At 41.4% G+C, this 27,764-nt stretch overlaps 1 protein-coding gene across 2 annotated transcripts; it reads left to right on the forward strand.

The window, feature by feature from the left end:
- Positions 1–10,231: 10,231 nt before the first annotated feature.
- TMEM38B (transmembrane protein 38B) lies at positions 10,232–26,308 on the forward strand. Of its 2 annotated transcripts, none has more exons than XM_050913161.1 (6): positions 10,232–10,337; positions 17,912–18,068; positions 20,433–20,617; positions 21,680–21,767; positions 23,831–23,948; positions 25,564–26,308. In XM_050913161.1, exons 1-6 carry the CDS (start codon positions 10,232–10,234, stop codon positions 25,771–25,773), a joined length of 864 nt encoding a protein of 287 aa, XP_050769118.1. In that variant the 3' UTR covers positions 25,774–26,308. The 2 variants fall into 2 exon arrangements, with proteins under 2 accessions (XP_050769118.1, XP_050769119.1); XM_050913162.1 differs by lacking the exon at positions 10,232–10,337 and adding an exon at positions 15,640–15,673.
- The last annotated feature ends 1,456 nt before the right edge of the window (positions 26,309–27,764 follow it).

The raw sequence follows: 27,764 nt of genomic DNA on the forward strand, positions 1-27,764 counted from the left end.
TCCTATTAATTTCAAGTATTTCCCAAGAGTATAGGCTGCTGAACCAATACAGACAAACATTGATTATATGTTTTTGGCTATCTAAATATGTTTTATATTTCCCTTAACAATATAGTTGTAAGTTAATTGCTTATTTCTAAAGTCAAATACATGAAAATGCTGTTAAAATAATAGTAAAAAAAAGTTTCTTTGCTTTTTATCACAACTTCATCAGTTAAATACTTCCAGCAGTTCTCTTGCCATGTGCTGTTAAGGTAAATCAAACCAAAGACAGTCTTTCTTCTTGAAAACTGCAGGTCCAAGTTAGCCAGGGGCTTGTCATAAATACTGCCTCAAAGCTTGACTTATCCTGACATTTATGTTTGCTTTTATCCTGACTCTGTGAAATACTGAAAAAGTCTAGGGCTAAGGCTGTCAGTAAGACTCTTGATCTTGAGGGCTCAACTTAAAACATTTTAGGGTTGTCATGACTGCTTTTTGGGGTGCTTTTCTTGTAATCTCTGTCCATGCATGCTATTAAGACACCTCAGAAAGACGAGGGTGACTGGTCAGGGAATTCAGCTGGAAGAGCTGGCAATGTGGAAGCAGCCTTGGAAGGTATCTGAAGATTTTTTTAAAAACCTTTTACCTTCAAGTAATTTCATCTTGTGTTCCTGAATATATAAACATATAAAGCCCCTAGCTGCTTTTAAAACCTGTGGCTATGGATTTGAGTCTTAAGTCCTTTGGGAGGGTTCTTCTCCCAGCAAGGATAGAAAAGAGAAGATTAGGGCAGGCACTAAGGCAATCAAGCAGATTGTTTACTACTCTTAGGGATGCAAGCCCACCACAGAAAATGCCCAGGAAAAAAAAAACAAACCCACCCCCTGCCCGTAGCCAGTTTGCTTTTTTCTTACCATGTTTCTTATCAGTCTCCTGCAGAGACTCTAAAACTCTTATCTTGATAGGCCAGATTACCAAGCTGATCTCCTCTCCATGATGAATAGGAATCAAACAATGTTTTCCACTGTCAGCAAACCATACATTCCCAGTCCAGATAATTCAATTAATAGAATGTGTCGTCTCCTCTCCTTTCCTCTCCTCTCCTTCCCAGCTCTCCTGCCATCCTTTCTCTGCCTCCTTACCCTCCCCCCAACTAATTCCTATGCTTTAATACCATCTAAGAGTCCTTAGTGAGAAGAGGATCTGCTTGCTATGCAGGTGCAAGTTTTCAGCACCACAGCACAACAGCAATACCACCCCCTTCTGCCCTCCTCAGGGCTTCTTTTTGTGAATCACTTTTTCTTTTTCTTCCTTTTCAGCTCCATGCTGAACAACCCCATGCAGCTAATCTGATTATGCTAATTTGTACTTCATGAACCCAAAGACTGTAAGGGGATCTGCGGAGGGTGAGCTGGGTTGGGGATGAGGGTGGTGAGGACAGGAGAGAGGGTATGGCGGGGGGAGGGCACAGACAATGGGTTCAAGTCAGTTAACAAAAAAAGCTGTCTGTATTGCCAAACAAAGCACACTCCGGGTAACCCCTTGCTGCTCTTGACAATTTAGAGTGTCCCAAACTGGCCGGTGCTACTGAGCAGAAAAGGGAGCACAGAGAATATACAATGAAGGGGCACAATGAGAAGTCTGTTTCCTGTTGAACGTTGCTTTTCTTTCTCCTTAACTAATCCTTCCCAGAATCTAGTCGTTGAAGTATGGTCCACAAATTGTCTGTTGGATGGTAGCTATGGCACTAGATGGCTTCTGAGCACATACAACCTCATCTGTCCAACTAGACTGATGCTGCACTTGAAATTTATTGAATAATGGGCAGTGACTTTGCAGACACACACTCACAACTCTAAATATGGACACCCCCCCCTTTGCAGGAGCTGACAGTGTCCCCAACCTCGTTTTACCAACATTACCTTTGCTACAGCTGGAATTGGTCAGAAAACAGTCCTGACAGGAAACATACAAAGGGTATGGAAAAAATTGTTTTCAAGATTAAAGCAAACCTATGGTAGAGTTTTGGCAATCACAGAATTGTTTGCATTGGCATGGGCCTCCTGGCATCATCTGGACCAACCCCCCTGCTCAAGCCATGTCACCTAGAGCTGGTTGCTCAGGACTGTGCCCAGTCAAATTTTGAATATCGCCACAGACGGAGAGTCCACAACCTCTCTGGCAAACCCATTCCTGTGTTTGACCACCTTCATATTAAAAAAGTTTTTTCATGTGTTCAGATGGATTTTCATGGTTTTTAATTTGTGTCCATTGCCTCTTGTCCGGTCAGTGGACACCATTGAGAAGAGTCCGGCTCCCTATATGTCATTACCTCCCAATACATACTGGTACACATTGAGAAGCTTCCCTTCAACCATCTCTTCTCCGGCTGAACAGTCCCATCTCTCTCAGCCTCTCCTTCTATGAAAGATGTTCCCGTCCCTTAATCATCTTTGTGGTCCTCCACTGGACTTCCTCCAGTAAGGCCATGTCTCTCTTATACTGGGAAGCCCGGAACTGGACACAGCACTCCAGATGTGGCCTCACCAGTGCTGCAGAGAGGGGACGGATCACCTCCCTCGACCTGCTTGCAGGACCCTGATTGTTCCTCAGGATATCGGTGCAGGATCAAGACTGAGTGTTAGTCAGAGCTGGTTCCAAGGATGGTGTGAGTGAGCACAACTCTACCACTGCCTCTGCTGAGTATACTTGTCACAAACGAGAAGTATATTTTGTCTTTCAAACTGGAAATCATGGGAGGGAGGCACCTCGTTTCCACACGTAATAAAAGCACTGTCTATATGTACATGCCTGCAGAGATGACAAGAGAGAGAAGGGGGCATTACAACACTTCCAGAAAGACATGGGCCTGAACTTGCTGTCCCTAAAACTCTGGTGAACATCATTTACTAGCCAAAGGCATACACGGAAATATTAACTGTTTCCTTAATGTCCATTTTTTGTTCTGTGCTCCTTTCAGGCAAAAATTCAGAAAGTTAGTTTCTGAGAGACAATTCCTGCCTCTGGTGAAGACAAATCATTTGCTATTGAGAGGGAAAATGGGAGATGGAAGGAAGACATTTGCTCTGCACTCCACCTTAAATAGGACAGCTCCCCTTTCTCATGCAGAGCAGACTATTTGTTCAGTCCTGCAGCCCTAAGCAGAATATTTCAGGACACCATTTTATGAAAGCAAGGAGGAGGAAAAATGACTGTCTTTTAAAGCTGTCGTCTCGGGTCCAGTCTCAGGTTCAGCTGCATTTGCATTATGTTTCAGAGAGGGGATTACATGTAGCTTATTTGATAGGGTAGAAAATATGCAGTATCTTGCCAGCATTACTCTTTTATATCTGAGATCTCATTTGCTGAATGTGTAGTGCATTACAATGTATATATCAGTATTTAACAAAACTAGCTCTAAATAACACTATAAGTGGAGCGACTAAGAAAAGGAGCTGGAAAAATATCAGAAATATAAGATTAACAGGTTAAATTCAAATATAAAGAGTATGCTTTTTGAAATTACCACATGCTGACTGGAGCTTCTACGTTCATAATATGCATGGAAATGTCCCTTGCTTTTCTTCTTTTCCCTGGGGAGCAGGGAAGCTTATCAAATGTGAGCCAAACCAAACCGTATTTTTATGAACTGTGTTATATTATACATAAATACATCTGATTAAACAAATAGTTTGAAATTTGAGAAAATCAGTAATCCCAGATCCTATGCTCCCTGAAGGCCAGATTCTTGAAGCTATTGGAACACCTAAAATCCACTGGTATCTAATGAATTTTAAAGACCTGGGCTTTTGCCCTACTGATGCATCTAGCAGAGAAAAGTCAGTGCATGCAGCAGGACTTAATGCACAGGAGTAGCTTGAGGCATGGTGATTTGTACTGTATGAGGTCTTACTGTATCCTTTTCTTCCCTTCCCTTCCCTTGGGTGAGACTGGCAAGGATTTGACAAAGGAGATAAACAGAGCAAGTAGCATAATCTAGAGGAGAAGGTCTTGCTCTGTCGCCTTGTCTTTCTCCTGACCTGAGGGATGACCTTGCCCAGACCACTGCTTTTCCTAACTTTTTGTTTATAGAGGTACTGAGTTGTACTAAGCAAGAATGTTTCTCTTGCTGTGCATATATAGGGAATTTAATGCAATGGGCTTTGGCCTCATTTGAAACTCCTAAGTAATATTGTGACATATAATACTAATACAATAACAGTTACAGTAACAGGAATATATAAGGAATGTATAGCCAACCATTATTGGCAATAACCTTGAAACTAGCTAGCAGTGATTATTAATGACATGGATTTTTCCAGAAAAAAGCCTGAGAAGTTGGTTGAAGTAGGTCCACAACTTTCAGATCCAGAGCAGACTGTCATGTGGATAGAGTGGGACCAGTCCATTAAGTACAATGACAGTCATGTAGAGATGAAAGGTACAGAAGGTGTATTGAGCACACTCTCGGGAACCATGCATGTGGTGAGAGGAGAGAGAGGCTGCTCAGTGCTTGTCGGAGCTGAACCAAAAGTCAATACAATGGCTAAAAGTTCAACCAGGGAACATTACAGGAGAGTGACACTGCGGCATGCATGCCATTGCCTTGGCCCATGTGTCTGCTGAAGGCAAGTCATGACTGTAAGGAAAGATATCTTTGAACCTTGATTGGATCAACAGAGTGCTGGAACCTGTTTCAGTCCTGTGAACTAAGCGTCTAGTGATACATCTAGTGATGCAGTAGGGAGATAAAGAAGATGAGTAAGAGTTCAAGCCCACTCTGGAAATCAGCTCTGTTCAAAAAGTATACTGTTAAGGAACAAGATGTGCTAAGAAGAGGCTTAACCCAACACTGAAACCTAAGCAAAGGTGAAAAGAACTGAGCACTCAGGAGTCTAGTGACCATTTCTAGAAGAGCTACATCCCTGCAGCCAACATCATAACTTTTGTATGGGATACCTCTAGCACCTGAATTCAGCTCTACACGAAGTCATGACTGAGTTTACTGCTGCAATAAAGATAGAAAAGACATAGAGTATGTAACTCAAGAGCCTGAAGCACATGCTTTGCCTAATTGTGTGGACATAACCTAAGGGTATATGCTAGGGAGCTCCTGGATAGAGCTAGCAGCATTGGCTACAAGCTGGTCCAGTCCCCAGTCCCAGGCTTCACCTAGGAATCAACGCAATGCTACTGCTTTAAAGGTTGTAGGAGAAGAGAAATTTTAAATGGATTCTTAAATATTTGTGAGAAACTAATCTGGTGTGAGGAAGGAGGGATCTGAGGCAGATGTAAGTCTAAGCAACGCTACTGCTCAGCTTAAGGAGCACTTCTATTTCTCCACTTTGCAATCTAGGTTGGCATCAACCAGCACATAAGGAAAATAAACCAAAGTAATGTTTTGTTGGGGGATAAATGGCCGTGTGAACTTCCTATGATTTATTTTCTCAGCTAATTTCTTCAAAGCACTTTAGCAAACAAGTTCATAGAAAAAACTGAAGGGAGACAGGAGAAGGTGACCTGCTGCAGGAAGATTGTGGAAAAGAAGGAGAGTAACAGTAGTAAAACACAAAGTTGGAAGGTATGCAGAGGTAAAGGTGAGGCCTGAGTATATGAGTGTTCATTGAAAGCGTGCACAAGTAAGGTGACAAAGATGGGATGAACAGGCAGATTCTCAGAGGGAGAGGGGAGATTGAGAGGTGTACTAAATGCTGAGGATGGCATGGAGAAAGCAAGAAAAGCAGGGAAACTGGGAATGTGATAATAACTGTGAGGAGTGACACTGAAAGAAATAGTCAAGGTTGATGAATACATGGTGTTAGAGAGAGAGGAAAGAGAAGAAAATGTACTAGAAGATCAAAGTAATCAGCTTGAGGGGGATAAGAGACTGTTGGAAAATGGGGAAATATGAATGAGGCAGAAAACTACAGTGAAGAGCGGGAACTGGATTGGAAGACAGATAGCAGTGTGGCAGATGACTACAAATCACAAACATGGCAGGATGAGAGCAGACAATGGGAATGTCCATTTTCGTATGTGGCAAAGATTACTATTTTCACCTGACTTGATTCTCATGCATAGACTTGAGTTTGAGAGATCTTCTAAGAAAGGTAAATAAATTTAATCTAATAATCCATAAAATAGGAATATTTCTAATTTCCTAATTTTGGGAAGTAGAGTACAGATGTATGAGTTTTGAGGCATACTGATGACTAAAGAAGTCCTCCTTTTTTTTCCTAAGGCACCATTTTTGAGTTCCAGGTCAATGTCTACAGGATCACAGACATTACAAAATAAAACACTAAATAAACATATCCCACATTTAGCAGCAACTTCACCAGCCATGCTTTCATGCTAGGTACACAGACCTTCTTTTCAAACACTAAATTAGCATAATTGCCATATGAAATGGACACAACAAATGAATCTGGTATGACAGCTCTAGTTCACGTTATCCACAGCTTCTGTAAGATCTAGGGAGTAATGGGTTACTGATGTCATGCTCCGTGAAGATGAAAGATGTGGACATGCACTCACTTTGAAACCAACTGTCTTCATTACTTCTCTCTTTGTTACTGTCAGGTGTTATATGGTGGTTTCAGCTTTGCCTAGAATGGACAAAGAACAACTGTCTATCCAGGATCAGTTACGACATGCAGCAAGGCAGCCGTCAGGAATAGCTGACAGGCATGTAACATCCTAGACTTTCACAGCTGTTTCAGAAGTAAAAATGTGGTGACTTCATGAACAGCTGGAATGTTTTCTGAAGTAAATTCAGAAAATACTTGTATTAATTTACCAGTGTCCTCTTGGAAAGGACAACTAATCCTGCCAAAAAGTACTCTGGCGCATGTGGAAGTTGGGTAGCTAATCAGCAGGTGTCTACAGTGGTTATTTTTAAGGTCATGCTAACATTCCTTGGGCAAGAGAGTCAGTTCAGGCTTGTGCTTTGTTTTCATGTTGAGCTTTACGCTCATGCAACAGAGTAGAATACTAATCAGTCCATCTTTAAATTTCTTATATGCATAGCATGCTCAGCTCTTTTTATTAGCCTACCCCCAAGAAATGAAGAAAGGGGTATCTGTTCTTCCAGTTTGAAATCAGCAAAACAAACAATTGTGTAACACGCGCGCGCACACACACACACACACACACACGTGTACCTAGCTTACACACTAATACCATTCTCTCACACTGCCACAATTCTCTCAGCATCAGCATATTTTCTCCAAGGATGAACAGGATTATTTCAGAGGTGCTTATCCTCTGTTATCTTTAAATTATTCCTGAAATATCTGGGACAGCCGGAAAATCAAGGACCAATTTTAAGTTTTCTTATTTGTTACTCTGCTTTTATTACACAGACTGTGTTTCTTGATCTGATTTCTCTTTGGTAGGTTCCTCTGTCCTATGCTCTGCTAAGATGCTACCCTGAATGCACAGAAATCTCAGGAATCTCTCCTTGGTTATCAGCAAACTTAGAGAAACTGCTATTCTTATTTCCTGCTGGTGCTGGAGGTAGAAAACCCACCAGAACTTCTTTCTAGTTTAGCTGTGTCAGTTAACACACATTTCCCACCTAACTGCTGCGAAGGTGGCTTGTGGAGATCCACCTTCACACTAGCTATCTCTGCTTGGAAAACAGTGCTTCAGGTGCAGTGCAGACCCCATGAAAGAAGATGCAGTATGTATTTGAGGACCTGACTAAAGATTCAGGTAGCTATTGCCAATCTGCTACATGATAGCACTGGTAGTGGTATCATTGCTGGCATTTTAGAGAACTTGGGTATGTCTACGTGAGTTGTAGGCACGGCGGTAGCTGCAGTGCAGACATTGCCATCAGGCACAACACGTTGCTGGCCCAAATTACGATTTTCTTTCGTGTCACTGTAGATTCCTTGTGGTCATTGCCATTTTTATTTCTCTCCCTCTCCTTCTATGATCACACACAAGATGATAGTCTGAATAGTTTTCACTTTCTAGCAATGAACCTGATGCCGCTTAGTGGGAATAAAGTAGTATTGCAAGGAGTAGAAACGGTCTAGCATTTCTACAGCCTATGGGTAGAGGATTGCTACATCGTATAAAACTCTGTCAGTAACTCCTCTGTTGCTGCAGCTGCATAGGCACGTCACTCTTCAGTGGGAAACAAAATGATGCTGAACTGATTTCTGCCAGAGAATGCAGCTTACTAATTTATAATGTCTTGCCATCTATCAACTGTGGCAAAGCAGTATTCTGCTTTACAAAACGAACTGTAGCGTCCATGTCTCCACATAAGCACAACAGAAAATAAGAATTAGAAATGTTAATAATAAGACTAGTAACGGGTCACTTTTTGGCTAAACCTTGAGCTCTTCATGTAGATGAAATGCAGGATGGAAATGTCCAGAAAACAGAAACCAGGTACAAGCATATGGCGCAAGCGTTAGGGAGAAAATGAGTCACTGGACAAACAGAAAGGAAGAGGTGTTGAGAATAAAGAGAACTTATTCTGTGAATGTGGTACTGATAAGAGGAAAATCAATGAAAAGAATGGCTTACTATTCATGGCAAGGTAAAATTATTCTGGGAAAAGTTCAGATGTTTGCTATCTTTCCCTGCGTAAACCTTTTCCCAAAAATGATCCTAAAGTTATTCCAGTTATTTCCTGAAATCAGTTCTTGGTAGGCAAAGAACAAGTTTAAGAGTACCTGCAGAATTTCTATTTTTTCAGACTGCTTAGCTTGATTAACTCTACCACACAGCGTGCAAATCTTAGGGCCATTAACAGTTCTTTTCACCAGCTTGTGGAAATGGAATGGAAAAGGCAAAAATGGTGCCTTTCTTTAGTAGGAAAAACAGCCAAAGACTGACAAACAAATGAACTTAACTTCCATCCCCAGGAAAAAAAGAAGTTAATAGGCTGAAAAAATGAGGAGACCAACCACCCCTAACACGGGTCCATCAAGAACAACGTCACATCAATGTAATTTCGTTCTATCACAAGTTAGGCAGTTTGGTGGACAAAGAAAACACAGGTGTCATGTATGTTGGAGTTAGTAGATCTTTGATAATGTTTCACTTGGGAAGCTCACGAGCAAACTAGTTTTGTTGAAAATACTGTAGGATTGATGCAAAACTGGTTAGAGATCTACTTCTAGAAGACAGAACAGTTAACAATGGCCTTCACTATCAAAATGGATGTAAAGATGTATTTTTAATACATGTCGGTTTCTGCTGAGGTCTGACCAGGATCTGGTATACATTAATACCCTCAGTAGTTACCAGGCAGGTGATAAACAGATGACATCAACCTGGGAAAGACCACACATTGGAGCATCCATGTTGGTAATCCTAAATACTCTTGATAAACTGAAGAAATATTGGGGGGGGGGGGGGGGAGGGGCGGCGGGGAGAAAAGAAAAAAGGGATAAAGGTAAGGTATCACACTTACACCTGGTAAGTATAGTGCCCTGTGCATAAGAACAGCCAGCCGCAGCGATTTAGGACAGGGATGAAGCCCAAGAGTAGAAAAGGCTCTGGGGGCACAACCAATCTCAAGCCGATTATGAGCCAGGACTATCAGGATTTTGTAAAAAAAGGCAAACAAAAGACCCGGTAGAGATGTTAAGTGTTCAGATAGGCAAAATACAGCTATAAAGGTGAAGGGAATCAGCCGTCTGCCGTGTTCAAGGCTCCCAGGACGAGGTGCAGGGAGACGCGCTCAGGGGGAACAGCTCGTAGCAGCCGGTGCCGAGGCAGGCCCGCCGGGTGGGCGCCGATCCTCCCTCCCGCGGGCCTGCAAGCACAGCCTGCTCCTACCCACCGGGAACGGCACGGCCGCGGCCCAAGGCGGTTTGGACAAAGAGCTAAAGGCGATGCTTTCACAAGCCGCCCCCCAGTCTTTGCGGGGGTTACCCGGAACTGCCCCCGAGTAGGCAGGGTGGCGGGAACACCCCTCAGGACCTGGGGAGGACCTGGCCGGGCTCGGCCGGACCAAGGGAGCCCGGCAGCGCACAAGGACAGGCACACCAAGCCCCGCGAGCTACAGCCGCCACGAAGCGCGGCTGCAAGTCCCCGGCACCGCCTGAAGGCAGCCGGCCGCGCCGCCGCCCATACCGGCCCGCTGCTGCCTTAACCGAGCCGACGGCCCCGCCCCGCCCCGCCGCTGACGGCGGCCGGCAAGGGCCAAGCTTCGGCTGGGGCGCCCCCCGCCGCCGCTGCCGGGCAGTCGTTCCCCGGTCCTCCGTCCCGGCGCTGCCCGGCCATGGAGCTGTGGCAGGTGCCGCTGCTCTTCTCGCGCCTGCCCATGTTCCCCTTCTTCGACCTGGCGCACTATGTGGTCTCCGTCATGGCGCTGAAGGAGCAGCGGGGTGAGCGAGGGCGGTTGGCGGGGCGGGACGCAGGTCCCCCCCCGCCCGTGTTCCGCTGTCGTCCCCCCGTGTTTCCCCGTCCCTCCCGCCGTGTTCCCCCGTGTGCCCCCCACCCCACCCCACCCCCGTGTCCCCCGTCCCCCGGCCGGGCCAGGCCAGAGGCGGGGGCCGGGGAGCCCCCTGCCGCCGGCCACCCCAGCGCCGGCTGGGCAAGGGTGGCCGTCGCACAAGATGGCGGGGGGTGCCTGAGGGGAGCTGGGGTGCCGGGAGCGGGGCGGCCCGCGGCAGCGGGGCTGGGCCGGGGGGTGCCCGGCGGTGCCCGGGGTGACCTGCGTTTGCCTGGGCTTTGCCGCTGGGTCTCTGCGGGAGCTGTAGGTGTCTCGCCCGGGGTGGGGTGTTGGAGCACCTCTGGGCAATTTCGCCTCGAGGCCCGTCCAGCCTGCACAATGCTGGAGAGTGTTGGGGTTTTTTTTTGTTGTTGTTGTTTTTGTTTTTATTTGTTCTTAATGACGGCGAGTGGCTAAGTCTCAGTTCCTGTGCGTGCTCCCACAAAATCTCAGGTGGCTTGTGTTTCGTTTGGTGTAGCGAGAGGTTTGTCAGCACTCCTCGTGGCCTCTGAAGCGAGAACCCCGTGAGCAAAAGTTTCAACTTTTATGCCGAAGTGTGGCACAGACCTGAGCCCAGGTGCTGCTGGGGGGCTCTGCTGGCAGTGGCGTGCCTCTCCCCGCTCTGCCCCTGCTGGGTGCTGTTCTTGCATCAGAATCCAGATGTTCTCTGTTAGTCTGTAAGCATGCAAATAAGATTGTCGGCAGTCTTCATTAGTCCGTCCGTCAATAAATAATGTCTAATTGACTGCAGAAACCACATAGGAAGCACCCAGCAGAACTTTTCTTGCTTTCTCAGAACTAGATGCACTGGTGAAATCAGCCAGGAGTTTTGCTGAAAACCTTTTTGCAGTTAAAGATTTTAAAAGTCCTAAGAATAAAAGGGCTGAACACCCTGAAGTTAGGTTTATGCATGCAGAGAAGGAGTGCAGATCATAGGCCAATGACTTGCTGTCAGGTATTACATCCGAGAGGTGAGAGGAGAGCTGCTCAGCTCACGGGTTTATATCCTTCACATGCCCTGGATATGCAGGAAGCTGTTAAGGCAATTCTGTCTTCTAGGAAACACAGCTTGGGAATCCAGTGGGCAGGTTGTGTGCTCATGACTTTTCATGTTGTATCCGTAGATTGTAAAATTAAATTAGGAAAGCTTTTCACTCCCAGTAACAGGATTCTGGATTTTGTATGAGTGCACATAATGACACTTCAGTCTCTACAGATTCTTTTCTAGAAAATCTTTTGCACTATGGTTGTTAACCCCAAGACTAGTTTTCAGTTGTCACAAATGTAGAGACTAGCCTTGTTTTAATGTTTAGAATAACTACTTGTGGTGTGGCTCTGGACAGTTACAGTAACTGTGCATCCCAGCTGATAACTGTGTAGGAAACTAAGCTGGCTTTCAGGATTATAGTGCAGATATGGGAGCTTCTGCTTGCTTCATATTTTTAAGGCTCTGTGCTGTTTGTTTAGTGAGAGCTTGTTCTTTGGTCCCTTCCTAAGTGTGTCACGGTGAATTTTTACTTCCTGCTGAGTAAGTGCACTTAGCAGACTGTGAAGACTGATACAAAAAGCTTATGGGTGCTAGTGTCTTCACCAAATTTTGTTGCTACTGCTAAAATTGTTTCTGGGTGCTGACTTGTGGCATTGTGTAATATAACTGTTCCATTCAAAAAGGGACTTCCTGTCTAAAAGTATTTGATGTTATCATGCACTACCTTTAAACTTTCCTCTGGAATGGACACGCTTGAAGACCAGGACAAGAGGAGTCCCTCCGCTTTGCTAGCATCAACATAGCTTTAGTGAAGCAGCACTTCTGGACAGCAGAAGTGCTGTCAGAAGTCTGGTCAGATCTGTGCCGATAATTTTTTCTTCTTGGCTTAATAGCTGGAAGGTTCAGAACTCTTGAGTATCCTCTAATACTTAGAATTAATAACTAATTCAGGTGACTGCATGCTGGTCTGTTGCTCACTTGCAAGCAGTTTGAACTGAATATTAAATCATAACTGAAATAGCAGTCATTATGAAATAGGGTGAATATATTATCATTGATTAATATTCTCTAGGCATTACTATATATTCTTTTTAGAAACTTAAAATGGTAGCTACATTTCACAGGGGAATAACTGGGTAACCTTAAGCGGCTGGTGATAAAAGAAGTATGTGGTAAAGTCAGAGCCACATTTGTTTTATCCCAGATTACTGTCTCATTAAGATACTCCCCCCCTCCAGCTTAAAATCAGATTCAGTGTGGGTATTTGTATCATAGATGGGCGCACACTGACTGGGACTTTTCCAGTCCTAGCTAGATTTTCTTGCTTACTTGTGAGTGCTGGTGAACTACAGCAGTGACAACCAACATGTTGCTTTCCACATGTTTTAAACTAAGAGTTCTTGGTTAGTGTGTTTGGGATTCCCTATGAGTTGCTCATTTGTAACTCCAGTCAGTTGCAGAACTGGCAATTTTCTTATTTTGTGATGGAGGGACAGCAAAAGGTGTTGAGGGTTGAGGATGTGTCATATTTGGAAGGAATGTGCTGGTCTTGTTCTTGCAAGTTTTCTGTGACATGATTCTGATAATTTGAAGAGAACTAATTTTTTTTTGGCATAGTTTTGCTAAATTAAATCTGACTGTATAAATCCTTTAGCTTAGTTGATGTTATTATATATAGTTGAATAGGGGTGCTAGAAAAACTTCTACAAGTCCTTCTGGTTTGCTCTTTAGATGCGTATGTGATATGTATTCCTGATTGCCTATTTGGAATATTGGAAAGGTTAAAGCAGATCTTATCCTACTGACAGAAAGAGTTTGCTGGCAAGGGTTTTTCTTTATTACTGTTGTCTAGAAACAACATTTAAAACTATTCAACAATAGTCCTTGCATTTTGAAACCTTATCTTTACTTTCTAAAGTATACCATTTGCAGGACTAGTGGCCTTTTGGCAGATCATATTTTGCGTGGTTGTGTGATGCCTCATTAGTTTTACAGGATGCATCAGAGGACAAATATAAATGACCACTTGTTTAAAAACGTGACCCACTTAAAATTGAGTTTGTTTTCTGAAAGGTTACATGCCAGTCATAATTTTGGTAGCAACGCTAAGATGAGCTTTAAATTAATATCAGCATTTTTTGCCTCATTGCCTTCTATGTTGGGTATATACCTTGTTAGAAAGCAGGTACGAATTGTTAAATACTGGTGTTTGAGCCAAGAAAGTTCTAATATTGACCAACAGAAAAATCTTGAAGTCCAGTAGAGTTTCCAGTCTCTGGTCCTTTTACATGTAATAGCTTAATGAAGAAATTTACATGCTTTGTTGTGGAGCTTGCTCATAGAGGGCAAGCTGATAATAATAATAGTAATTCCTATATGTGTCCTTGTCCTGGTTTTGGCTGGGACAGAGTTAACTCTCTTCTTAGTAGCTGGTACAGTGCTGTGTTTTGGATCTAGTGTGAGAATACTGATGATAACACAGTGATGTTTTAGTTGTTGCTAAGTAGCACTTATCCTAAGTTAAGGACTTTTCAGTTTCCCATGCTGTGCCAGCAAGCAGGTGTACAAGAAGCTGGGAGGGAGCATAGCCGGGGCAGCTGATCCGAACTAGCCAAAGCAATATTTCATACCATAGAACGTCATGCCCAGTATATAAACTGGAGGGAGTTGGCCGGGAGGGGGGTGGATCACTGCTCTGGCATCGGTCAGCGGGTGGTGAGCAACTGCATTGTGCATCACTGGGGTTTTTTTTCCTTTTTTTCCCCCTCTTCTTTTTTTGTTATATTCCTTTTCATTACTATTATTATTATATTTCATTATTATTATTGTTAGTATTATATTTTACTTTAGTTATTAAACTGTTCTTATCTCAACCCACGAGTTCTACCTTATTTCCCGATTCTCCTCCCCATCCCGTTGAGAGCCGGGGGTGGGGTGGGGGTGGGTGGGAGGAAGGGAGGGGGGCGGGGGGGGAGTGGCTGCGTCGTGCTTGGCTGCTGACTGGGGTTAAACCACGACAGTCCTCAAAACTGGAAACCACTTGCTGGTAGTCGTGAGGGAAAGGAAGAGTGGAGAAGCAGTGACTGGTGAAAGGCAGGGGAATGGATTTGAAAAGAGAACAGATAGCTAACTAATTTTAAAACAACTTCAACATTTAATTGAATTTTATTCTTTTAAAGTTTTTTTTTCTTTAATCTGGCCTTTAGTATAGGAAGTGAAAAAACATGAAAATATTTTCACAAAGTATGTGGGAGAGAAGGCAAGTTTAACTAGAAACCATGTCAAATGTACAACAGAAATCAATTTAAACCTTTTAAAACCTGATACATGAGAATCTTCCATTTTTTTCCTTAAAACTAGTTGTTACTAGCTGTGTTTCATTAATTGCAGTCAACGTCCATGTGCGTGAAAAATAAAATGCAGTGTGTTAAATTCAAAGACACAGCACCTGGAATAGTTTCCTTTTGTTATGTTAGTAATCTGACCGAACACCTGGTTGTCGTGGTTTAACCCCAGCCGGCAACTAAGCACCACGCAGCCACTCACTCACTCCTCCCCCCTCCCTGTGGGATGGGGAGGAGGATCGGAAAAAAAAGTAAAACTCATGGGTTGAGATAAAAGCAGTTTAATAACCGCAGTAAAATAAAATATACTACTAACTAAGAATAATAAAAATATAATAATAATAATGAAAATGAATATAACAAAAAAAAGAGAGAAATAAAACCCAAGAAAAGAGAAGTGATGCACAATGCAATTGCTCACCACCCACTGACTGATGCCAGAGCAGCGATCCGCCCCTCCCAGCCAGCTCCCCCCAGTTTATATACTGGGCATGACATTCCATGGTATGGAATACCCCTTTTTGGCTAGTTTGGGTCAGCTGCCCTGGCTATGCTCCCTCCCAGCTTCTTGTACACCTGCTTGCTGGCACAGCATGGGAAACTGAAAAGTCCTTAACTTAGGATAAGTGCTACTTAGCAACAACTAAAACATCACTGTGTTATCAATCAACATTATTCTCACACTAGATCCAAAACACAGCACTGTACCAGCTACTAAGAAGAGAGTTAACTCTATCCCAGCTGAAACCAGGACACTGGTGAAGTGAAGAAGCAGCTGAGTTTCATTTAGCTAGCTTTCAGTCATGCTGCCATTTGTGGGGAGGGAGGAGGTAGCTCGATATTCTGATGAAGGCTGCCAGTAAGATGTTAAGATGATTACTTCTCTGCTAATGCAAGGTGAGAAGCTTCATCCTAGTGAAAGAGAGGTTGGTGCACACCCACCTGACAATGGATGTCTGAAGTGTAAGATTTTTTTTTTTTTTTAAAAACCTGGTCTGGAGGTTGACAGTTCTTGGATGTGGAACCTCCTATCATGATCAGGTTACCGGTCTTGCTCCAAGACTGTGCAGATAACATCCTGTATTACATCTATGCAGGAGTTAAAGCTTGTGCATAAGACAAGAGCTGATCTATTAGCAGTACTCCCCAGTTCCAGCACGTGTTCCCTTGTGATTTGTGATTTACAGTGGCTGCCTCTGTTAGGTGGGTTTTCTCATTGTCCTGTAAAGTTTGGGATGTTTCTTCTCTATATGGTCATTTTGTGCTATAATGCCACAGCAGCATTTAGTGGAGTTACTCAACAGAGGGACTACTGCCGAATGTGGGGGTATGATGTTCTCTTGTTGTTGCACGAAAAGGAATTCAGTCCTTTCATGCTAAAGTAGGTATATAGTAGTACTTGTAATGCAGCTGTGTCAACAAATGAGAATAATTACATGTGAGAAGGAAGCTACTGTAGTTCTTTTGGACCAGTGAGTGTCTACTTAATGTAATTTTGCAGTTTCTTCCTGAATGCAATAGCTGTCACCATTTTTAGATTTTTTTTTTTTTAATTGAGGAAACCTCAATGTAGTAAGCACAAACCATTAATATTCTGCAAGTGTCTTACCCTTTTCAAATATGTTGGTGAAAATAGGTCTACATTCAGTTATGTGGGATCTGGATGTAGTGGCCCACTTTATATTTTTACTTTTACTGTTAAGTAACATTAGCAGGCTTTAGAATTTTTTCTCCTGTTAATTTTATGCACACAAACATAATTGATAGCTACTTTGGAGAAGCAGTAATATGCAATAACAAAGCTGAGCGTAACCGACTTGGAGCACCAGGTACTGCAGTATGGAAAATAAATTATGCAATAGTTTTTTAAAAAAAAAAAAGTTATTTTATATTCAGATATTCTGTAATACTTAGGAGTGCTCATTTTTATAAATTGGCTGTTACATAGGAATTTAGATAGTGCTGCAATACGTGATAGCTGTGCCAGCGCTAGAACTGGAACAATCTTGTTAATACTCTTGTATGAAGTGAATTGTATTGAGAGTGCTGTATTCTCTTTGATACTTTTGAGCTTTTCATCTTGGGTAAGAAGCTTCTTTTCCAATAGAAATGCCTGAAAAACCAAAAGCTTCTCCTCTTAATTGGGAACATATGTAAAATTACATTTTGGGGCAGACACTAGGTTTCATCTCTGCTTTTGTGAACTTCAGCCTTTGGACTATGGAAAATGAAACTAGTTCAGGCAAACAGTTTTGCACCTGTGTAAAGGGGAAGCTTTGGCAACATTGGACTTTTGAAGTGGAAGGAAATAGTCAAAACAATACTTGAGGATATTTCTGGCTTTGATAAAGTGTCATTTGCCCCTGAAACTGGTTAAGGCTTCCCATTACCTCCAGCATAATCTTTTAATATTGAATACTCTCTTGGCATAGTTCAATTGCAATTTAAAAGGGATAATTCATTTTAAAGATAACAAAATAAACCAAATTGTGAACCTTTTAATAACAAGGGAAACTTACATTTATTGTTATGGCTTCAGGTAACCTTTTTTCTCTGTTCAGGATTGCAGGTGAAACTATTTAATAATTGTTTTGGATACTTTTTTCATTTTGGTCAGCAAACACAGTTAGCAGGGCATTATGAGGAAAAAGGAAAACAGTGACCTTGAATTCATGAACACTCAAAAGCAGAAATGGAATTTGTAGAATAACACCCCAAAACTTACCAATACCAATCCTGTCTAGGTCAGCAAAGCCACTTGTGTATTTTTAATACAAATTTGAAAGCAACTGTGTATCTATGCCAGATTATTAACAATGAGACCTCTTAGCCATGCTCTGAAAGCTTTTTCCTCTTGGTAGCCAAATAGTTATAACAAACCAACCCACAAAAGATGTTCAGAGAACACAATGTCAGTCTTTCACTTTTATTTAGATACCATATGCTTAAGTCAGTGTACTCTGAAGCTTGTATTTCTGAAGATTCTTCCTGTGAAAGTCTACAGATTTCTGTAGGATTTTTCATTACCTAAAGGAACAACGTTGGAGTGAATGATTTGAAAAATACTGACTTTTAAAACATTATATGATTCTTAAATGTTTATTTCTATTCATGCACCTTTTCCCTTTGTTTCAGGAGCTGTGGAAGTGTCAGTCCGAAGTCCGGTTGCCTGCTGGTTTAGTGCTATGCTGTATTGCTTTGGTGGTTCAGTTTTGTCTTCATTGATGCTTGCAGAACCTCCAGTAGCATTTCTGGCAAAGGGCACAAATATTCTACTGGCATCTTCAGTCTGGTAAGCAGCCACAATTGAGTTAGATGAGTAGTATTGGTTCTGAGGAAGCTATACTTTGTAAACTGATATTATAGCATCAAGCTTAAGTTTTATAATTGCAAATTCATTAAAATGAAAGTAAGTGTTTGTATCTGTCTGTGTATATCTATATATTAGTCTTCTGGTCTTCATGTTGCAATGGAAGATGACAGATTTCATTTAGGCAAATCGGTGAAATGAATAATAGTGAATAAAATGGAATAAATAGTGCAGTATTAACAAAACTTATAGAATCTGCTTATGGTTCATATTAGTCTGATGCGGGCAACATGACTGCTTGTTAACAAATGACACGAGTTAGGAGTACACGTAAACAGAACATGATTTCTGTTGAACTTAACGTGACCAAATGTGATTTGCTGTGCAGAAATAAAATGAGGTTTTAATGAGGAGCTATGAATGTTATGGAACTTTTTAAGCTTCTACTTTTACAAAGTTCTCTCTTCATGAGTATAATGACTTTAATTCTTGGTCCCCAATCACGTGAAACGAAATTCCCCAAGCCATACATATAACTGGAAAATAAGAGGGTTTGTGCTGCGCTTGAGAAATGCTCCTAAATAGTCTGTAGGACAGCGACATCTACTGTTAGCAAGTGTTGCTAGCAGAAATTACAGGCAAAAATGCCACGGTGGGACTGCAATGCTGGGTTCGATCCTGTTGCCTGTGCTTCAGCGTCCTAAACCCACATTCTGCCACTGTAAACTAATTCTAGTTAGTGTTGTCTGTTGAGTACATGGCTTAAATGGCTATTTGCAGTAGCCATTAAAATACATGCTCTCTATACATCTTTGACTTCATATCACCTGAAGCTTGGTTGCATACAAAGGCAAATGACTTCACAATAGGAGAAAAAGGAAGAATATAAGTAGTCAAAAGTAAAGCTAAAACTGAACACCAGAGCAGTAGTTAGCTATTGATGTAAATTCCAATAACTTACTTGTATGTGAGAAATAGGCTATTGCATGCCCCACTCTGGGAGGTCTTGAAGAGAAGAAACTTTAGAAGTTTTCAGTGGCAAGGTACTATATCCATTGCAGAAAAAGAAAATATATAACTAGGACAGGACTTCAGCTAAACTTTGCCGTTCTGGGGAGGAAGCTTCCTGGCATTCTGCTGTAAAGGATAAGCATTTTTTTCCAGAAAAAAACCCCCAAAGCCCAAGTGCTGTCCTGATTTCTAATCTCTAACCATGAAGCATGACTCTTCCTAGTTGTGATGTCTGCTAGTAGTTCTAATGAAGTAAACTAGATACGAGAGGTGCATCTCTGCATAGTGGCCTGAGTAAGCAGGAGAAGGATACAGCCTTAGAAATTCTTGGTAGACAGGATTGAGCTCAGAAGCCTAAACCAACAGGCAAGTATCTTTTTTTCAGAAAATGAAAAAGTACCCTTCCCATCTTTTAAAGGCTTTCTCTGCTTTTACTTAATTGTTACTGTCTTATTCCTGTGCTGAAATAATCTAGATACTTGGGTTTTGTTTGTTTTTTTTTTTTTGAGACTTTGAATGTCTCTATAAGAACTGAATTTTGTTTATGATTGAAGAGATACAATAAAACACCACATAATCTAATCTTTTAAAATTTACTGTCAGCTTAGGATTTCGTTGTTAGCCATCTTTACTTTGTTTTAAAAGCAAGTTGATAAAAGATATTATTAAATTTTGAGTACAGTGCTTTCAACGCTTTGAAAAAAGAAATGTGCTTGTAATTGGAAAGCTGGAAAAGCTAGAATTGGTGGTTACTAAGATGTGAAATGTGTTTGAAAATAGCTGTGCATTTCATCTGGCATGACACTAACTAGTGGAGGCATTCTTGCTGAAGTTATATAATGCCATGTACCTATCAGTATGAAAGCATGGTGTCAGCATGTAATTTACCACCATGTTGTAATCCTATAAAAAAAAAACCCCAAAACAAAAAAACCCACAAACCAAACAAAAAATAACCCACAAAAAACCAAACCACACAAAGTCAGTCAGACACTAATTTAATAATTTGAATTATAAAAACGTGATATGTAAACCATAGAACAGTTGGTAAAATTTAAAGCTGTTTCTCATGTACTTTAATGGATTCTTCTCTGGGACAATGAGTCAGTACGAACAATTTCAAATAATGTTTGATGATTTTGGTGCAAGAGCTCAAGCATGCTCAAAAGCATTTCAGATTTGTTCCAATATGTCTACCACACAAGACAGTGAGTTATGAGTAGTATATCATGCATTGCTAGTCATATTCCAAAAATATCTTTAAAGTTTATTAGAAAATGAACTCCTTAGCAAAAACTTTTGAATGCTGCTAATGGGTTTTCTCATGATTTTCAGGTATCTTGTGTTTTACTGCCCACAAGACATATTCTACCGGTGCTTTGCCTTTCTGCCTCTGCGGCTTCTGGTTGCAGGAATGAAAGAAGTGACTAGGACTTGGAAGATAACAGCTGGCATTGCACATGCAGACAGTCGCTTCAAAGATGCCTGGCTTGTCATGGTAGCTGTGGGCTGGGCTAGAGGTAACATGCATAACATCTTGTTCTGATGGATTGTGATGTTTTGGAGTGGTATTTAAATGGCTAGCCCTTCAGTGTAACTGTAGCTGAGCTGGATATGATAGTCCTAATACAGTCTGTTATCCCCTCAAGGGAAAAGCCTGTGCAGCAGTTTTTCTGCCTGGATTAAGGGTGACATTGAATGACTTTGAGGGAAGTTGGTCTTATCCCTTCAGAAGGTCTTGTGAGGACGTGTAGGATGGGCAGTTGATGGCAATAAAGAAATAGATCTCCCGTGTAGCTTCAGTGCCATTACTAAACTTTCTAACAGGATATTTCCTCAGAGCTGTTTTCCTTGCATGTGGCTGAAGAAGAGAACTTATTTTCTTAGCTTTTTGGGTTGTAACCATTAGCTGATTTTAAACACAGGAATGAACCTTCTTGCCTGCTTGCTGTTTGGAGTACAACTCTGGAAGCTACTTTCCTAGCAGCTGTATTTGTAGTCACAATGTTAGAACCACTTCAGGAAGTAGTAGTGCAGCTCTTGTTTCTATCTGCTTGATTCTGTTCTGCTTTGGGAAACCACACATGTTAGTGTGATGATCTAACGTGTTATTTTCCCAGGTTATAATACAGAGCAGTCTCATTGGCCAGAGTGTCTAACACTTCCTTATGTCTTCTATTCTTTTAATGTAAAAATACATATCCGCTTTTCTCGCAGAGGGTCCTCATAGTTTATAGAGACACTCTCTGTACTTACATGATGACATGAAGAATGGAATGATAGAAGCCTCTCTGGATATTTACTTTGGCAATTCAGGCATTTGTTTGTAGTGATGAGTGCATCAGTTCAGATGCTATCACATAAAGCTAAACCTGAGGTTCTTGCTAAGTAGCTAAGCCTCTGAGGTTTCATGTCGGTTGCTCAAGTCATGCACGTATAAAAGATTGGATTAGTCTCTTTAAGTCTGAGCTTTGGGTGCCACATTTGGCACCTGGTGTAACAAGTTTTGCTGGGAGCAATAATAGGTTGTGCAGTAGTGGTAGCAGTCAGTGGAGGCTTATTGTAAATCTCTGCAATTTCAGGAGCTGGTGGTGGCCTAATTTCCAACTTTGAGCAGCTGGTGAGAGGAGTGTGGAAACCTGAAACCAATGAACTACTGAAGATGTCCTAGTAAGTTTTTAAAAAAGACTGCAGGATGTTAACTGTTGTTTTGCTAACTCCTTGTGTTGACACTCACTTTTAGTAGTTCAGATGAAAAAAAAAGTGGTTGGACATGTTTGTACTCAATGCTTTGGTGTGTATCGTGTGAAAGATTGGTTGATGATATTCTGTAATTTTAGCAGATGTTTTAATCATTTTAGGTTCACAGCACAAGAACACCAAATGGGAAGATGAGTCAACAAAAAATATTTGGCAGAAAGCAGTATTGTGTCAGTAGGAAGTTGCTGGAAAGCAGTATTGACTTAATTTGTCTTAGAGGGACAGGGTCTTTTATCCAAAATGAAAGGACAGTGATACCAGAAGTATACAAGTGAAGTCTGCATTTTTGGTGCATGTTCTGAGCATGACTAAGATGGCTTCCTTTGCAAAGTGTTGTCACTTTTACTTTCTCTGCCAGTACTGTCTTCCTCCATAGATATCAATTATTTGAGAAGGTGCAGATTGGTTATTCAATATAGCAAAAACGCACTGCAAGATACGAAATGTTACTTCTCTTGCAGAAGCTAAGAATGGGAATAGTACATGGCTCCCGGTTTAGTCTGTACAGTAAAAGGAGAATTGAGACAGGCTAGAAAGCCACAAGCTATTATTGTAAGTCAAGATAAGCTCACTGTGGTAATTTCCTAAAATTCGTTTGATCTTTCCCATGTTACTCTCAGGTCTTTAGAAATAGTTTTTTTTTTTAAAGTTATCTTGCTTTTCTGCAGCCACTCTTAGCAACAAAATAACAGAAGAGAAATTTGTAGCCTTTCCTTTGGCAATTTTTCAACTTCTTATGCCTTATGTTAGTTGTTGGCTTTTTCTGAAATTCCAGGTATTTAGAATTTCTCTCCCTCTGTCGGTGCCTAAGTGGCAGTCTTGAAAGCAAACTTCCAGAAGGAAGAGGTCACTGTCAATAATAGCACTGTAAACCCAAATAACACTGTACTTACAGGTGCGACACTAGAACAATGCTTACCGACTGTGGCAGCACTTGCATATATTCTCCTTCTCCATGGTGGATGTGGCTTCAAGTAACTCAAAAAGGGTTTTTAAAATTTTGTTTAATATTTAAAGCTTAAGAATATTAAATAGAAGTCAGTCACAAAGTTAAATGGACAAAACATTCTGCAAATGGATGAGATGCCTGTATACAGAGTTGTTTTTTGGACTTCTGAGCAGGAAGTTGATGCAGTAAATCTCTGAGTTACTGAAAAGACAGTGAAGAATTTGTCTACGCTAGATGGTCTGTGATAACAGAATGTCACCTGTACATGCCACATGTAGATGCAGATTAAGAAATGCACGGAATTTTTCCGCCAGTATATTAGTGCTCTCTCTTCAGATGATTTTAGATAACTGACTGAAGTTCTCTTGTTTTCTGACTGCATACCTAGCAAGGGATTTACCACCACAATGAAGACAGCTAGAAGATGTAAATCTTTGCATGTCTCAGGTCAATACAGCTATGTTGGCAAAACCTGGTAACATAGGCCTGGCTCAAGTCAAGTATAAGCTGACTACAACCCTAGAACTGCTGGAGTGTCACAGTGAACCGAGACTTGGACTATGTTGTTCTTGAACACCTTAGCAGCTCCTTGGAGTAACTAACACCTGGAGTATAGGAGAGAAACCTATTTTTAAGTCTAGTCCAAGTCCTGCAAGCTTTGTGATTTAACTCTTTGGTAAGATATATTGGGAGAGGAAGAAGGGAAGCAAGCTGACATATAGAGTCTGAATAGAGGCATTGATTTGAGGATTTGTCAAATATGAGTTTGCTGGGTGTGTAAAGTAGTGCTGAACTTGATGCTTGTCCATATTATGGACAGAAAGCATAGTAATAGTGTATAAAGTGAAAGTCTTAGTTTAATTACAGCTAGGTTTTGGACCTTGTCACTGTTATCACAAGTATTCATTAGTTCTATTCAGAAATAATTCTTCTGCACACTAAGAACATTTATTGCTTTCCAGGCCATGGCAGCTTTCACTGTAGAGTAGAGAAGAGAAATTAATGTTGTTTGTTTGATTTCCAGCCCTGTGAAGGTAACTTTGATAGGAGCAGTTCTTTTCACCCTGCAACACAGCCAGTGCTTGCCAATAGCAAGACACAACCTCGTGTTTTTATACACCATCTTTCTTGTCGTCTCCAAGGTAAGAGTGTGAAGTGTTGTAAGTAACTGAATAACAGAAAATACTTTATTTCATTATTTCAGAGCAAAAAATATGCCCTCAAACATTCTACCAGAAGTTAGAATGTGTGATTCTGGATGGGAAGGCCGGCTCCTGCTGAAGTCTTAAACCTGTGTTTAGTCTTCTATACATGAGCAGAACAGAAGACCTATTCTGTTACTGATACTGTTCAACGTACGGGGGGGAAAAAAAAGAAAAAAAATCAGGAATTTTGGCACCCAACACTTGATATGCCAGGCTTGTATGTCCATAATCTCAAACAAAGCTTATGCTTGTAGAAAGAAACTCTCCTGTTCTCTGCCTTTTGCTAGCTGCTTAATGCCTTCCTTGCACCTGTGCAGTCATCTGTGGGTTTGCAAAACAAGCCAACTAGGTTCTTATCTAGCTTAAAGTGTTCACAACATAACTGTTTAGGTGGGAAGAGAAAGCGTATCAAAACCACTTTGAAGTAGCTGTAACTACTTTTATAATAAAACAGATACTACTTCTCTGTTGAATCCTTTAATCCCTCCAGTCTCGTTCATTTCCAGGATGATGCCTGTCTTCAGGATTATTAGCTAATAAGAAAGTGTAGTCTCAGTGTTAGCAGAAGTCTGGCGATTTTAAGAGCTTCAGAGCTGCTGGTGAACAGACTAGAGACTGTCTTAAACTGGTGGTTGCCAGTCTCCTTTCTGTGAATTAGCTGACAAGTTTAGTTCTAGAGAAGTTGCTGTAGGGAGCCAAGACTTCAAGTTGGCGCTCATGATTCTCCACCTAAACCAATAAAAGCATTGTTGAACTGGGGGTGCTGGGAATGGAGAAGGAAAGGAATGTTATTCTGGAAGTGAGAAATTACAGCTGTCTTCAGAAGCTGGCTGTCAGGCTGCACTGAAGTGAGTAAGTTCTTAAACTGATGGTCATGCTGACAATCAGGAACTTGAACATCCACTTAACTAATAAAGCAACAGTTGTGGATCTGGCATAGTCCTGTAGTAGTGTCTTGTTTTAGAAACTTTTCATGTCTCTGAAAACTGTAGAAACTTGCAATATAAACTTGTCCAGTACCTGGATCTACAAAACAGTTTTTTCTATCCTGATTCCAAGTTATGTATTCTAAGGAGTTTCCACCTAAATCTCTCAACTTTATGGAATGAGTATGGCTGTCTGGAATTCTAACTAAAGTCTGGCTGTGCGTATATGTTTAGGTGCTTACACATTGCATTCTTATAATTTAAATGGAAGTAGCCACTCTTTACAGTTTTTCAGTTTGAACAAGGTACAAAACTTACACATAAAAGTTGCTCTTCAGCTTAGTTGTATGACATTAGATGTGGTTTACTCTTAGGATGATTTTAGTAAACTTACACAGAAAGTTTTTTGTGGACATTGTGTATAGCTGTGTAAAGAGTGTAGGTCAGAAAGAAAAGGATTCTTTGATCAATTCAAGCTAAAATGAACATATTTCTGTTCTTGGTGGCATGGCCTCATGCTCATGTAGGAAGTTAGAAATGCCATACATCCATTCAGCTTTGAACTTGTTTTCAGTCACTATGAAGTCATTAAAACTTTATGGTAACTTGATCCTTGTTCTTCATAGGTAACAATGATGTTGACAAGATCTGCAGCTTCTCCGTTTGCTCCCTTTGAGGCTGCGTTAGGCCATATGTTCTTTGGCTTGCAAAAGACACCATCCAAAGTGAAGGGTGAAGGTGCCACATCTTCCAATGGCTCATCAGTCTGTGACCGGTCTTCTTCTGAACAGCACCATGATGGTGTTAAGAAAAGACAGGCAAAGAAAACAGATTAAGTGGCTTAAAATCCTTGATGGTCGTAACCTTTGAAGATGTTTGTATTTCAGATTAGGCTGGCTGAAAAATTTGTTTAAAGAAATGCATGTGAGGAGAGAAAAGGGCTGTATACTACTGTGTTGTTTGCCTTCAGAATGTGTTTTGTAAGCTACTGTTCAGGTGTCTAAATGCACATGTTGGATTTCTAAGTTAACCACTATAAAAATTTGTAGTTTTTATAAGTTTACTAAATTTTGTATTTATGATAACTTTAAATGCTTACATGCTAAAAAGAGTTTCAAAATGTGACAATCAGCTGTGTTATTTTTTTCTGCTATATTACTTGTTTCACCTCTTCCCCTCCCCGCCAATTCTTATGTTTCATTTGGATAGCATGGATTTGCACTGCCAAGTGTTCACAATAGCATGTCCCAAATAAGAAAGTCATCGTCTAAGTAAGGCTTAATCACATTGCAGTGTAAAACCATGAAAATGTACTGAACTAATGCCTTTTACTAGAAAAATAACTGAATTACTGTTGTAATTCACATTGCACTGGTCTAGATTTTTCTTAATTTACTTAAGTAAATATTTTTCATATTTTTCTTTTTTTAAAATAAGAGTGAATTATCTGGCACTTTTAAATATCTTTACAATTAGCAAGTAGAAACATTTCAATGTTTTTGTTGTTGGCTTGCTTTGACACTTCATTTGCAAGCATTTGATATATATCTTTTTCATGTTACATAGGTGATTTACATGAGACTTGTAGTTAGCTTTCAGTTTGACTGAACTAGACATCTCCACCTGCGCTTTTATCCAAGCATACGCTTTTTTTTTCTTTTCAGAGCCAAATTTCCTTTTAAAACAGAATACCGGACAGTACATTTACCTTGTTTCTCGTGAGTTCAGCCCTATTGTGCCTTCTGTTAATAAACACCAGCACTAGTTTGCAGCAATTACCTCTGGTGCTATTGAGGAAGAAGCCTGGTGTCACTGGCAGAATTTTGTTTTTTTTGATCATGGGTTGGTTTACATTACACCAGGCCTGCTGGCGACAGATGGGGTACACCTGTCTTGAAGGGGGAGAAGGATCTTTGCACAGGAGTTAGCAGGGCTCATTGAAAGAGCTTTAAACTAGATTTGAAGGGGAAAGGGATAAAATCAGGCTCGCTAGAGATAAGCCTGGGGGCAGCATGCCGATGTTTGAGGGATGGTGTGCTAGCGAGGTCCTTTCGTCTGCCGTCTCAGTGGCAGTAGGGGATGGAGAGCCATGGAACAGCAAAGATCCAAGGGTTATTGATGTGTTAGAAACCATGGAAGCACCTGAGAATGGTCACGTAGGAATTAGGGCTTCTGCCCCCCAAAAGGTGGTGGGATCAATAACCCAACTGAAGTGCATCTACACCAATGCACGCAGCATGGGCAGCAAACAGGAGGAGCTGGAAACCGTTGTGCAGTGGGAAAACTATGATATAGTTGCCATCATGAAAACATGGTGGGATGACTGGCACAACTGGAGTGCTGCAATGGATGGCTATAAATTCTTCAGAAGGGATAGGCAAAGAAGGAGAGGCCCTGGGGTCGCCCTATATGGTAGGGAGTGTTTTGACTGTCTAGAGCTTGATGATGGTGATGATAGAGTTGAGTGTTTATGGGTGAGAATCAGGGGAAAGGCCAACAAGGCAGATATCATGGTGGGAGTCTGTTATAGACTGCCCAACGAGGATGAAAAGGCAGATGAAATATTCTGTGAGCAGCTGGGAGAAGTCTCACAATTGCTAGCCCTTGTTCTTGTGAGGGACTTCAGCTTACCAGGTGTCTGCTGGCAATACAATACAGCGGAGTAGCAACAGTCCAGGAGGTTCTTGGAAGTGTGTGGAAGATAACTTCCTGACACAGCTGGTGAGTGAGCCAACTAGGGAGGGCACCCTGCTGGACCTGTTGTTCACGAACAGAGAAGGACTTCTGGGTGATGTGATGGTTGGAGGCTGTCTTGGGCACAGCAATC

The sequence above is a fragment of the Gymnogyps californianus genome, chromosome Z (genome assembly GCF_018139145.2).
Source record: "Gymnogyps californianus isolate 813 chromosome Z, ASM1813914v2, whole genome shotgun sequence".
Lineage (NCBI taxonomy): Eukaryota > Metazoa > Chordata > Aves > Accipitriformes > Cathartidae > Gymnogyps > Gymnogyps californianus.